This window comes from Salarias fasciatus, chromosome 10 (assembly GCF_902148845.1).
Source record: "Salarias fasciatus chromosome 10, fSalaFa1.1, whole genome shotgun sequence".
NCBI lineage: Eukaryota > Metazoa > Chordata > Actinopteri > Blenniiformes > Blenniidae > Salarias > Salarias fasciatus.
In genome coordinates, this window is record NC_043754.1 from 17238961 (window position 1) to 17253730 (window position 14770).

Here is a 14770-nt window from a genome sequence, read left to right on the forward strand (position 1 = left end):
AATCAAACATTTCCAATCAAATAGGATATTATATCCAAATGTCTCCCTTGGATTTGATTCTTGACTGCTGCAAAATGTCCTCCTGCGTTCAAATATGTCTGATCTTCACTGTAACATTTTGTTGTTTGAGTATCCCTGCAGAATTTCTTGCATGACAACTTTAACATAGTACTGATCATAACTTTGTATCTTATATTGTGCAACTCCATCCTTTGCTCCATTTGCGTGACAACGCTGTGTTGCGGCAGCGTGAACTTGTGAAGCTCACCTGTTCAGCCGCGCCACACAGGCCAGACTTCATTCCTCACATGCATCGGTGGGTCTCGGCCCACCTGCTCTGGATATGCCGTGATATGATATAACTCTAATTACTACAACCTGTGAAGGCATGTCACAAAGAAGCATGAGAAATATCCCATGTAGTTGATCTTTAGAAGTTTAACGTAATTTTTAAAGATTCTAATTTATTTTGTTCGGGGTGAAAAGGTGTTGTTTTAATGACTTATGTATGAAAAGGTTATATCAAACATATGTTTGAATTTCAAAAAAAAAAGTTTACATTTAACAATTTGAAGATATGGCCTGAAATATATTTCACTTGTCTGTGTCCAGTAAAATCCTCTCAATGTTGTTAAGTCGTAGTGTTCATTGCCGCAGCATGTTTATCTGAGCGGACCGCCTGGGGATTTTGACTAACCGTTTTGCCCGGTCTTTGATAAACAAAAGGCTCTGCCTCTAATGCATTTCAGGGTGAATCTTGCCCCTCCGCTTTTATCAGCTTAGCCACGCCGGTTTAATCGGACATCCCTGTTTGTGTCGTCCTGTGCGTGTGTGTTTGTCCCATAGCTCCGGTGACCCCCCCCCCTCTCTTCTTTGTCTCAACATGGCACTGTCACCCAAAGAGATTTATTATGGGGATGGGGGAGCCACAGCTGAGTAGATTACTGTCTACAGTGTGTGTGTGTGTGTGTGTGTGTGTGTGTGTGTCACTGAGGAGGGAGGGGTTGCAGTATGTGACCCAAGTATCCTTCAGCTGTTCAAGGTTTTTTTTTCCCCCCCCACAGGTGTCCCGTGGGAAATGTGTGTGGTATGCGAGACAAATGGCACATTGAGGTTGTGATCCTTCGACAGCGGACAAGCCAATATTCATTAAGTCCTCCAGGAGCGGAGAGCTTCAGGAATAAATTACACACCCCGGGCTCTCTGTGTGAATTATCCATAAATTAACATGAATGTAGGATTCTGTGGATTATAGTGGCCTCACTTGCTTGATTATAGCAATTCAAATGTATTAACACTGTGTTTTCACTAAGTTGTACGTTCCCATGTGTGCACATACTTCACGAATGAAACCAGACAGCAAACAGGTGCGTCTGAAAGACCAGACAGACACATAAAGGATTCAGTATAAATATTTAAAATACTTTATACAGCATAGAAATCTCTCCGACACTCAAACAAAACCTTCCGTTACAAAATCTTACAAAAGACCCCACCCCCGAGTCTGTATCAATCTCAGTATCAACCAGAAAAAAACCTACACAGACATAATTTCAAAAGTTGACAGTACAGTTTGACTCATGCAACTTTTCTTTTAGACAGGAAGAGACTTTACAGGATTTTAACAGTGAGGAGCCTCGTGCCTGTGGAAGCCATTTTGTAGGGTCAACCGACGACGCAAAAAATGTCAAATCCATAAAACATTTAAGAAATCCCCTCGTATCGAATGCTACAGCTGACGGTAACACGGGAGCTTGTACTGTTATTTACAACAAATTTCACTTTGCGCTCAACAGAGCTCTTGGCAAATACTCATCAATTGCAGTTAACACGTAAGACTATTGCACACACTACAGCATTAAGACAAAAGGAAGTGAAGTATTTTCGCGAGAGTTGTGTAGTAGTGCCAGTAGCAGTTCTCCCCCCCCCACCTTCACACCCTCAGCCTTTGGTGAGGTTGATCAGTTACATAAGGCTTTATAAGGAGTTTCTTTTTTTTTTCAGCTATTTTCTTTCTTTCTTTTTTTCAAAACTGACTGAACAGCCAATACCTGCAGTGAGAAAGTTCTATCAAACACTTGAACAGTTTTCCCTGTGGGTCATAGAGGTGGTGTAGTACTTGTGTATAAAAAAGTTATTCGTGACGAATTATCAGTGACACTTCATGAATTCTATAAAAAAGTGAGAGTATGACTCGCGTGGTACCTACTTCTTTTTTTTTTTTTTTTGTTTTCTCCCGTGTTGATTCTAATGGCAACAATTTAAAACACTGCGACAGTGGCACAATCCACACTAGCATGTCACGCTGCACTTCTACATTTATGTATGAATAATGCAGTGAGGTAAAAGATGGTAAAACACCATTGTTACTCTAGGTTTTGGTTTTCAAGAATAGTGCAGTGAGCTTCTTCCTCCAGTCAGCATTTAGGATACAGTGCCAGCCAGCTGGAAGAAAGTGGCTATCATACAAGAGTTTTTTTTTTTTTTTTTACACAGACGTAACACTTAAACATGTAATCAGGGTCAGGGTAAACGTTGGGGTCTGTTAGCTGGTGTGAATCAGTCTACTGCTCAATTAGTAACCAGTTACAGTAATATTATATAACAGAGTATCTATAACTTGGTCTATAATACAGTGTTTTGTCTGTACACATGTATGTGTACGTGTGTGTGTGTGTGTGTGTGTGTGTGTGTGTGTGTGTGCACGCATGTGTGTGAGTGTGTGCGTAAGTGTACATTTTATTAGCAAGGCCCATGTTACATGATGTCCCAGGTCCACTCAGTATCTAGGACACAAAGAGGGTTAGTCATTGCTCAGGGATCCATTTTAAATCTCATCTTCTCAGTGTCATCACTTCCTATTACATAACAAGAGCGGTGATCAGATACACTAATTTATACCCTCTCCCTTTTCTTTTTTTAACTATTCGGTCTACATGAAAAGTGGCTCAGTAGCAATAAAGGGACAGTTCACAGTTCACAAGGCCGCTCTGGAAGACCTCTCCAACTTCAACAAAAAATGTTAAGAGGGGCCTCAAATTCAGACTGTCTTTCTTTCTTTCTTCTTTTTTTTTTGTCTTTTGTCCCTCAGCAAAGGGTTTTCAGTGCGCCTGAAGCACAGAGGAGCGTTTGCATGGGGTAGGGAGGCGGGGAAACCACTTCTTCAACAACTTGTTCCGGCCGGAAAGTGAACGGCTGCAGCTGGACCTTCTTCTTCAGGATCTGTCCGATTCCCATCGAAGGGAACTTGCTGCGGTGGGTCGGGCTCTCGGGATCGCTGCTGCTGCTGTTGTTGGAAGGAGGGCTGAAGGCCGAGGTGGGATTGAGGGGGCTGAAGGCAGATTTCGGAGGGCTAAAAGCTGAGCTTCCTGGGGGACTGCCCACAGTGCTCGGGGGGCTTCCGCTGGTGTCAGAGGAACCGCACCAATCAGATGAGATGCTCTTCTTGGGCTGTGGGTTTACAATGAGGACAGGAGGACTGGGGATTGTGGCCTTTTTCAAATACGAGGAGTCTGGCTGGAAGGCAGAGACATGGCGAGGAGGGGATAGAGTCCCGTTGGTCAGTTTGTACCAGGGTGTGGAGGGGGTGTCTTCGATTTGTTCAGCTTTGGCGAGAGAGCCAAAGGAGTGCATGCCGATCGGTGACGGTGCCGGCGGTGCAGGAATGTTGTGTTCTGGGCTCGTGTTGACTTGTGGGAGGGTGGCTAAGCGTCTTCGTTGCTGTGGCGTGTTGGGAAAGAGAGGATGGATCTCCAAATACTCCATTGAAGAGGACGCCACGGTGCCGGGCGGTGCCAGAGGGGAGTTACGATGGCCACCAGTTATGGCACGCAAGAGCCCTGCAGATGAAAGTGAAAATAAAGATTAAAACTTTTTCTGTAACAATATCATCCTCTGCCATTTTTTTGTAATATATTTTCTCCAGTTGCATAACTCAAAGAAAGACTGAGAACTGTGCCTTCCCTCAAACATTTGGCTGAGTAACCTACATGTCTAGAATCTATATGCTACTCCATACCCTCAGGCAGAACTATGTAACAAGTACGTGTAAAGCTACCAGAACATTCTGTCCAGATCTTCACCCTGTGAAGGCTGACGGTTCTTAACATGCTGGCTCTAGAACTGTCCTGGGGCTTTGTCAGCACAAATTGCGGTTATATGACAAGCCCTGAAGGCCTCCACTTTAACCCAAGCACTTGTCTATCACTTCTAAATTCTTTGGTTCATACTCAGGTTACCAGTGACTTTATGTAATATTTTAAGAACATTTTTGAATGTAATTTATATCTCAGTCATTTCATTTGGCTGTCAACTGTTAGATTCAGTTACGTAAAAGCATTTGTGTCTTTGCTTCACGACAGAACGGCAAGTTGTCCACGATCTTTCCTCTGAGACGGGTGGATAGTTGGGTGGTTGGATGGACGGACAAACAAACAATGGATGGACGGACGGACGGACGGATGGATGGATGGATGGATGGATGGATGATGGGGTAACTACACACATGTGACACAGGGCGTTGTGGTACAACAACATGCATGCTCAGTCAACCTACCCTGTATGAATAAAAGTGAATAAAATAGACACAATAAATGACATGACACAATTGGAAACACACACACTGCATCTAATTTCTGAGTTTAGTGTTTTAAACGTGACAAACCCTCACCTGTTCTGTGTTTTTTCTCCTTGCTGGGCCCCTTGCTGACAGCCAGGTAGACAGGTGTCTGCTTTGGGGGGATGGTGAGCTTGTCGACGTGCTTCCTCCACTGGGTCTGGAAGTATTCGCTTTTTTGCTTCTCTCCTTTTTTCTTTTCTTGGAACTGCATCTCCTGAAGACACGTAAACATTTCTTTTTTAGTGACCTGTTTTACAATTACACTGAGCTGTTGTGAAATTCTTTCCATGGAAAATGTCCTGTCTACCAAAACAGAAATCATACCATGAAGCACTTTGCAGTTCCTTAGAAAACAGTGTGTAATGCGTGTCAGTTTTGTTTTTTTTTAGTATCTGGTATGTGAAAGTCGTTATGTAAGACATGCTTACCCTGTATTCTTTGGAAAGTCGCTTCATTTTCTTGTTAAGGAGGAAATAAACAGCCAAAGTATGGCAAGCGCGATTCGTAAGAACGGCGCTCAGCACTTCGCTGTGCTTGTAGCTCATCTTCTCCGTCATGTGCAGCAACACCGTGTGGTTTATTTCTTCAATGTGGATCCTAGACACAAAAGTGGAATGAATTGATTTGCAATGTAAACATGGGCATATTTTTTGTAATTGTGCAATATAAAAAAAAAAAAAAAAAAAAAATCAGTGTATGATGTTCAAACTTAAATTTCAAGTATACCTGTTGAGGTACGGCGCGCCTGTGTTCTTGTTGGCCAGCTGTAACCACGAGTCGGCCATCACCTGGTGGATGTTTGGGCGCTTGTTGGGATCTGGCTCAAGAAGCTTCTTCAGCAAACAAATGGCAGCTAGGACACGTGAGATAAACAATGCATTTTTTGTCATATACCGTCACGAGCAACTTTCCAAGAACACGTGAATAGTTACACTGAAATGCGTCACGAGCAGCTTTACGATCACTTTAAGCTTCAGTTGTTATATTTTTATTGTTCTTGCAGGCCAACCTAATTCCAGGTTTCGCATAGCTGTCATGCGATGACAGATGCCATTACTTTGATTCATAGGTGCTCAGATATCTAGGTTAAGCTAATCCTGACTTTGTATTTTAAGGGGGTGACACTGTTGTGACATGTTTAGGAGGAGTGACTCTGGTATGAGCCAACAACTTCCAATCAGATGAATTAGGGTTAGACTCTAGTTCTACCCGTCCAGCCTGCATCTGCCTATCCGGACACAATACACACGCACGCCTATGATTAACCAGATTTGCATATTCCTATACTTCCATGAAGCCATTCACGTGACATTGTCATAAAATCTGTTTGCACGTGGTGTTAATTTCAGTCAGGTTGAATTAGACTCCTGCTTCTGTCGCACCGCCTGTCCAAACATGCACGTTCACTCACACAAGCGTTTGATTAACGCCATTTGAATAGTTGTGAGCAAATCTGAACTAATAAAATTTGAGCAGTTGTGATAAACACCAGTGACAAAACACAAACTGTCATTTGGTTGGGACATGTTTACATTTTCACACGCCAAGCTGGAGTATTTATTCGTGACAAACATCAACAGTACTTGTGACCTTTGTTTATCACGTGTACATTTGACAAAGTTTCTTGACATCATTATTTCCTTCACACAATACTGATTTTCTTCACTTTTATCTAAATGGAGCACATAACGGCAACATTTGTTAAATTAAATTTTAAATGGTAGTAAATGAGGAATGAAATTTTGAGCATTTTCAGCTTTTTCTGTTTAGGCTTTTTGGAACATTCTATGTTCATATTTTCTTTCTTGCTTCTTATTTAATGCCATATTGTGACAGATATTGTATACATGCTTGCTTGTTTTATTTACCTGTTGAAAGTGATGGAGGTAGGGGGTTCATTTCCTTGTCCACCATCTTCTGATGGAGCGCTCGAAGGCTGAAGGGCTCCACGGTGAACGGGAGAGTCCCAGTCAGCATTGCATACATATTCACACCACTGGAACACAAAAACACACACTTTAAATATGGATTCAAGCATGAAACAGGCAAATCTCACACGTGTTGAATTTTTAAAACAGTTTGTTTTAATAAAATAGAAATTAGACTTACATGGACCAGACGTCCACCTTCGGCCCGTACTTCTTCCTGGAGAGCAGTTCTGGGGCAGCGTAGGCGGGACTTCCACACTGGGTGCTGAAGGGGTCCGAGTATCCCAAGATGCCAGCACAGTTACTGAGGCCAAAATCTGAGGGACAAGGGAGGAGCGGTGAGGTGTTTTCTTTTCTTTTTGCTTAAACTTTTTCTTTTTTTCTTTTTTTTGTAACTGAATTTATAGAGTTTTGACAGCAGTTTCTTTTAGCCGAAGGCATTTTGTGTTACCTATGAGCTTTATGTTGTCCTGCTCATCTAGTAGGAGGTTTTCGATCTTCAGATCCCTGTAAGACAGAGAGACAGAGTGGATGTCAGAGGTTGTGTGGTGTTTACATTAGTTAACTTATCTGTTGTCATCATCACACAATGCTGGAGAGGTCAGTGGGAATCTCAACCCCTCCTCCCTTCCCTTAAAAACCCCGAGACAAACACATAACCCTCCTAATGTGGGTCATGCTGGTTGATTTTCATGGTCTATTGTGTTCCTCCAGATCCCGCCTCAGTCGCAGAAATCCTGTTAGACAGTTATCTGCTTAAGCCATCGCACAGTGATAAAAAAAAAAAGTTCCCAGGCTTTCAGCAGTGGAGAATTGAATATTCCCGGGAAAAGGCTTGTGAAACAATGACTGAAATTTGATTTACAGATGCACTATAGATGCTGCTTTTTCCCAGGATCGTATCAGCCATTTCATTACAGTATCGAACTGTATTTGTAAAGAAACTAAATGAATTCCCTCACAGTACATTAAATGCCAAATTTTTGTAACCCAGTGCAGTTTTTGAGCAGACAGATTTTTTGTTTTTTTGGAGGGGGGGGGGATTAAAAGTAATGTGTACAAGAAGGAATTAACCCATACTTTGAGAAAGAGGATCATGTCTGACTCAGATATTCGTCAGCGCTAACCCATAAACACAAATCCCTTGCCTGTTTTAGATAGAAGATTGTCATCATGTCCCAAAGCATTAAAACATACTCATTGATTATTATTATGATTATAAACTTAGAATATCTGTTTGTGTACCTGTGCACCACACCCGCCCGGTGCAGGTGTTCAACGGCCAGCACCAGCTGCCGGATGTATTTTTGAGTCTCCCTCTCGTCCAGGCGCTTCTTGTCGTAGATGCGGTTCATGAGGTTGCCGCCGGGGCACAGCTCCATCACCAGGTAGTAGCTGTTCTCCGTCTCCAAGATGTCCAGCAGCTGCGTGATGTTGGGGTGCCGGATCATCTGCTGAATGTGGCCCTCCCTCCTCAGGTTCTTGGTCACATAGGAGTCCTTTTTGGCCTTCCGCTTGTCAATCACCTTCACAGCCACCTGGGGAAATGCAGGCGAGGATGAGGTTAAGGCCTGACTGAAGTTGGGCTTTTACACTGTGACACCCATGGAAAATGAAGCACTTTAAGCAATCCTCCGTGTGAAGGGACAGGTTTCAGGGAGTTGTAGTGTAACAGGTGATGAGCTACTCGACATTTCTCGCGGGATATATAACTCGACACTGACCTCTCCCTCACAGCTGCTCCCTGTGTGGGACGACCCAAGCCCTAAAGGGCCCCCAGGCTGCAGGAGGGGGAGGTGTGTGAAAGAGTGAAGGGTTACTGAACCATTATAAACTAAAGGAAAAACAAACGTTACCTCATTAAGAGGCGCTTAAGCCAAATGGACAGTTACTGTTCCCCTTTTGCCACAGAGTTTCGTTGCGACTAAACGCTTGTGTAGAGTTGTGGTACAAACTGAATAAGGAGAAATTGGTTGAAATGATTTTGTACCAATTACTCAGGCGCTCTGATGTGTGCCTTGTAAAAAGCCACAGAACATGTCCTTTAATTCAATGACAAACACGCTGCGTGCCTTGGTAGATAATTACATTCAATAACATATCCATCTACTTTATTTCTTCTGCGCCCATGTCTCCTTGCGTGCTGTCTAGACTGGGTTCAAGAGCGTGGCTACCATGCACAGCAAATCATCCCAAGGAGAGCCCACAGACATGGAAAGGCAAGTGAAACTAATCACCATATCCATTAAATGAAATGGTGAGGGCCAAAGTGGCCGTGTGCGTGTCGTCTCTTTCTTCTGCCCTTCAGCTTGTCTTTCATTTTTACTTTCGTCCTTTCCGCTCTAATAATTGATGCACCTCTAAAAACCCTTTTTACTGCTGCTAATTAAACCTGGCTGCGTGTGCATGCACGCCCGTGCGTGCGTGCAGTTGATAGATGGCCTGTGTTTATGACTGGCAGTGTGGATGAAATGGGGTGTACGGTATGTATGGGGGGGGATGGGGCGTTATATTTACAGTAGCGTGGTCTATATGAGAAGGGGTGGGGTACAGTAGGGGGGAGGGCCTCACCCTGCCAGGGGGCTTCTGGGGGATTCAGTTGTTTATCAGGCGCCCCTTCAGACAGTAGGGGAGGGTGGGGTGGGGGATATGGAGGGGGAAAGTGGGTTACAGACATCAAAAACACATGCATACGACCTCCCCAGCCCCCTGACCACCCTGACAGCAACATCCTTCACCTCACCTCACTTTTACCCCCCCCCCCCTTGCCTTTAAACACACACTCTCAGTTTCTCATCCCTACAGCCACACCGACTTTCTAGTGATGCTAAAAAAGGATATGGGAGTCCTGTATTTCCTTCCCCCCGACTACCCTTTGCTTGAATAAACTCACTGCCCTGCGCCCCCTCCCCGCCCCTGTTGGAAAGCTGTGTTCAAATGAATGAGATGGAGAAAGAGAGAGAGAGAGAGAGAGTGTGTGTGTGTGTTTATGTGAGAGAGGGGAGATGTGCTTGGTTGTGAGATTGCCAGTGTTTGCATCATCCTCAACAAAGGCAGTAAAAGGAGGGAAAGGAGCTGCGTGTTTTCTTCCCACAGCAACACAGCATCTCATCAGACCAATTCTTTTTTTTTTTTTTCTAAATTTAATTCATTCACGTGCTGATTTTATTGTAGCCCGGGGTAAATAAATAGGCAGGTTTGCTGGCAGAAACATAAAAAAAAACCAGAAGGTGCTTGTTTTTCAAATATGCAAATGTAATTGCTGCTTCTCCAAAAAAAAAAAAAAAAAAAAAGGAGAAAAAAAAAACTGAACAGACAAAGGCAACCAGTGGCCAATGGTTGCCCATATCAAAGCCCTGCGCTGGCGGAATCGTAATGAAGCCGAAGCCCATTTATCAACGACATGATTTCATATGCAAGTAGCGCCTGAGCCCTCTCATAGGCCGAGCAGGTTCCCCCTCCGTCCCTATCACCGCGCCGCGCGCGCACCGCGGTGGGAGCGTGGTGAGATCACCCCCGCGAGCAAACAAAGCGGAGGTTCAGAGGAAGACGGGCAGCGCACATGTTGTCACCCAGCGTGCCGAGAGAAAGCCATCTCTCCCTCTCACACACACACACAGACACACAATAAGTAAATATTGTCTGTAGCAGCCGTGCTCGTGCACACTGTCGCTGGGTTTAACAGCTGCTGCTGCCGCCTGAGCTCATTAACAAAGCCTCTGAATGCAAACAGAGCTGATCACTTTCTCCTAAGAACTGATTAGACACCGAGACTGTTTTTAAAAGCTCACATATTAGGTTGGGGTTTTTTTTTATATACCTTTCACAGTTGACATACAGCATAAAAACATGGCATGGACAAACTGACACTTCATACTGAATTTTTACAGCACAAACGATTTTCATGGACTAAACTTACCATCAGAAAAAAATCTAAATTGTTTTCTAATTTCTTTTTTTTTTAACATACAATAATGTGCCAATGACATACAATAGTTTCAAGTGCTATATTTAACTAATAACCACTTCTCATGTAATTCACATTTCCATGAATGATAGATTTCAAGTTGCAGTTCTTACCTTCTCCCCAGTCAAAGCATGGAGACCCTCTCGAACTTTAGCGAAGGATCCCTCTCCCAGCTTCCTCCCGATCAGATAGTTTCCCACCCGTTTGGTGTGGTAAAAGTTCTTGAGGATGTCCGCCGCGGGGCTGCCAAGCGAAGCCGGGAGGATGTTCTCGTTCCCGGCACTGTTCGGGGTTTTACCCTCCTGTAGCGCGTGGCTGTTGTCCACTACCATGTCGCTGTCTGCAACTGGCATCCCTTGTCAAAATGCCTCCTTTCGCAAGGGAGAGAAATGCGCACGAGTCCTGTGCCCCACCTTCTTTTAAGGCAGGTATTAAATGCTTAGCGTCCAGCAAAGTGCGTTAACTCCGTTGCGTCTGCGTCTCGCCCCTAATAACAAATTAAGAGGACCCGGAGCCTGCGCCACCTGTTCACCCAAAGCATCCGGCGCGCGCACTCAGCAGTTTCCAGGAGAGGTGTCTCAGCCTAGATTAAAATGACATGAGTAAAAAAAATACAAAAAATGACACACTCACTCATGGAAAGTTAGTGGCCTAAGTGATGCAACCTGTGTGACCGTCAGAGGTAGACAACACACTGCGCCTCCTCTCCAAACACGCGCGCCTCCTTGAACGGACGGACTGTGCGCAGGCAGCGTGTTTGTCAGTTTGAAGTGACTTTCCCGGTCCTCGGGGTGGGCGTTCCTCAGTGTGAGGGTGAAACATAAAAAAAACAGACGACAGTGGGAACCGGGGGTGATTTTCAGGCCAATCAGAGCAGGCGGGCGGAGCACCCACTAGTATGTGAGAACAAGAGGTACAGCTCCACGCGCTACAGCCGCCACACCGCCACACTGGGTGCGAGTCGAGGTGGGCTCACAGATTGTGCAGGGGGAGCGGACAAAGAACACACGTGGAACCGGAAAAACGAGAAATCGGCGGTATAGAACCAAATATTCAGTCAACTTTTTTTTTTTTTTTTTTTTTTTTGTGCGCCTTGCATTTCAATCATGTCAGACAGCAATGCGCATTTATTCACCCCATCCATCTAAATGCTGCAACCGATACACCTGCAAAGACAGGAAGGATTGCATGCATGTACACGTTTCCAGCAGAAAGTACGTGCTTGCAAGCCTCAAATAAAACATATAGACCTGCCTTATCTGTTTTGTTGGTTTGCTGGCAGCAGTGTACCCGAACTTGTTGTTCTGCCAACTCCAGGATATTTAGGAGCGGCAGATAAACGATCATTGTGCTCCTTGGTGATAAAAGGCGTCCTCTGCCTTAATTGACACAATGTTCATCAGTTAAAGGAGGACTCCGGGGCAACAGACACAGCCTTTTACCTCATCTGCCATTAGACCAGGTTCATTTCAACAAGTATGACTGCATTATTGATGAGCAAAATGCTCATGCTGTCATTTATTTATTTATTTATTTATTTATTTATTTATTTATTTATTTATTTATTTATTTATGTGCACAGGTGAGGCTGTAGTGTGCAGGGTTGTATTTTCTGTTGTTCTGTTCTCCAGTCTGAATGGCTCTCTGTTGGAAATGAGGGGCATACATCACCTCATACAGTCAGACATGCCTGCTGGACCATGCTTTCTAGACACAAACAGGGACCACAAGACAAAGACCCAAAGGTATATGTACGCCATCTATTGGAGGCTTGTTGTATTACAAGAACAAGCAGATAATTGTCATTGAGCGACTGATGCTCATTTTGCCACATGCTGTCTTCTTTCCATTTGTGAAACTGAGTAGGTCGTTTATTATTGACTTTTAAAACATAATGTTCCCAGAGGGAACTGCTATTTTATAATTGTAAAAGGTAAATTCAAAACAGAGTACAACCAAAAGGTGTTATCCACTATATAATTTTCCTCAACACTGCTTAGCATTCAGATATCTGTTGCTCTTAAATCATTGCACAAATATAAGATGATGATTACAAAACTGGCATGAATTGCTAGTTTTTGTTACCTTTAATAAGCGTAGTTTCCATCTTTCTTCATGTTCTGTGTTATAATGTGGAGCCACACTGTGTTCAATTAAAAAGAGGGAAGTAAGAAAACAACCAAACAACACCAACAAGACGTTTGCTTTGCAACATTTACATTTACTCAGGTAACACTATCTGCAAGGCAAATTCAACAAAATGTTTTCAAAGTGGAAGTTGTGATCAGGGAAAAACAGTTTACAAGGAAGTGAAAAAAATATATAACATATTAAACTAAAGGGAAAAAAGATATATAGTGATGTTGTGTGTGATTTATTTATTGAGTTTCTTTGAGTTTTACATACCCACAAACACACAAAAAACAGATCGGAGCTTTTAACAAAGGCCCGGCTATGCAAGGGACTCCTGGATCAAGACTTTAATGAGGCACAATCCAGATCTTTGAATAAGGAAGCCTGAGAACTTTCTCTGAAGACTCTTGTGGAACATTAACACACTTAACTCAAAGCCAGAATATATCTGGTTCAAGTCCAGGCTTGGGGGTCTTTGAGCAGAGGTTGCATGTGCAGACATGCCATGTTTCCAAATACTCTGAACAAAGAAGGGGTTTGAATGTGAATGTGTGAGATTATCTGTCTGTAATGGACTGGTGAAGTCATTATTGCTATTCATGTTAATGAATGCTATTTGTTAAAATAAAAATCAGTTCAATTGTTTTATCATAAAATACTCTGTCCTTACCCTTTCATTTTATTGGTGAATCAATTTAAAAAAAATGCAGATGTTTTAAAAGCTGTAGTCCTTAACAATTAAAATTAAATGTATCAATTCAGCACAAAACTGTATAAAATAGAACTTATTAACAACCAAAAAGTGTCCACGAATTATTTCTCTTATTTTTTCAATGCTATTCTCTAAAAAGTGACCTCATGTTGCTGACATCACCCTGTATGTGTTGCAATCTGACTGAAAGAAGAATTGAAGCAATGATTCAGGAAAGAATTAATCATAAAAGATTTTTTGGGGGTTCAGCACCTTCTATCTTAAATCATGCAGATACAGAATAGTACATTTTGTTCTTCACTTAAATGCGGTACACTCAGTACACCTGCAAATATGAAAATGGATTGCATAACACTGATTATATGGTGAGACCAGCTTCCTCACCCTAAACAAAAAGGCCTATACTTTATCTTTCTTCTATAGGTTATGCTTTCTGTAGTTCACCTGAATTTGGAGTTCTTCCAAGACCATACAAGTTGTACACCAATTTGTTACATAAGGTGCTTTCTGTCTTGACTGGCACAGTGTTCATAGGTCAAAAGAGAACACAGGGAGGGGTTAGACACAGGTATTTCTCTCCTTAAAAATCCCATACAGCAGATTCATTCAGAAAATATAATTATATTTTTTGGTTCCTTATTAATCACTGGATCAACGTGTGAACAAAAATACCACCAGAATAAAGCCATTTATTTTACAAAACCAACACGATTGATTGGTTAAATGATATTTATCTATGAAAGGTATCTCTGTGGCATGTACTGAGGCTGCAGTTTGCATTATTGTTTTTTTTTTTTCTGTGGTCTGGTCTGTGGTCTGTTTCAATGGATGCTTGAGGGAAGTGAGAGGCATACATCATCACACATGGTCTGCCTGCTGGACCATGCTCTCTGGACAAACCACAAACAGGAACACAAGACAAAGACCAAAAAGTATACGTGCACCATCTATTGGAGAATCGTTGTACTACAAGAACAGGCAGCCGAGCTCCTTGATGTATTCAAGGAGAAATTTTGAAATCCTATATTATGTATTAATTTTAAAACTATCGTTGAACATTTACTGTTATCCAATATGAAATGATGACAAGACAACATATTCAGATGTATTTTGCTCATGAATCATTGTACGAATACAAAATAATGATCACAAATGAGCTATATTTTTGGTCAAAGACCTGAATTTCTATGTTTAGGTTTTTTGAGTTCATTAAGGTTTTAAAATGATTTAAAAAAAAAAAAAAAAAGTAAGAAAATTTGGCATTGCTGCTTCATAAAATGCCCCATAGCGATTTTTTTCATTCTTATTTTGGAGGGAGTGTAAGTGACTGCGTTGCAGATAAATATTCTGTGAGTGTGATAGGGGATCAAACTGTTCCCATGAATGCTTGTTTCTCAGCATCAGAAACCCAT

The 14770-nt window shown here is 42.6% G+C and overlaps 1 protein-coding gene across 1 annotated transcript; it reads right to left on the reverse strand.

Annotated features, from left to right (window-relative positions):
* Positions 1 to 1401: 1401 nt before the first annotated feature.
* On the reverse strand, positions 1402 to 11274 carry hunk (hormonally up-regulated Neu-associated kinase). Its single transcript, XM_030100549.1, has 9 exons — positions 10627 to 11274; positions 7792 to 8084; positions 6998 to 7053; positions 6728 to 6863; positions 6487 to 6614; positions 5345 to 5471; positions 5047 to 5215; positions 4670 to 4832; positions 1402 to 3839 (listed from the first exon to the last, which is right to left on the reverse strand). Exons 1-9 carry the CDS (start codon positions 10864 to 10866, stop codon positions 3088 to 3090), a joined length of 2064 nt encoding a protein of 687 aa, XP_029956409.1. The 5' UTR covers positions 10867 to 11274; the 3' UTR covers positions 1402 to 3087.
* Positions 11275 to 14770: the final 3496 nt, after the last annotated feature.

Coding starts and splice junctions, on each gene's coding strand:
- hunk (XM_030100549.1), bottom strand. CDS start 10,866: ATGCCAGTTGCAGACAGCGACATGGTAGTGGACAACAGCCACGCGCTA. Junction 7,054..7,791: donor CGGGCGGGTGTGGTGCACAG/GTACACAAACAG, acceptor TCTGTCTTACAG/GGATCTGAAGATCGAAAACC. Junction 5,472..6,486: donor ACCTCCATCACTTTCAACAG/GTAAATAAAACA, acceptor CACGTGTCCTAG/CTGCCATTTGTTTGCTGAAG.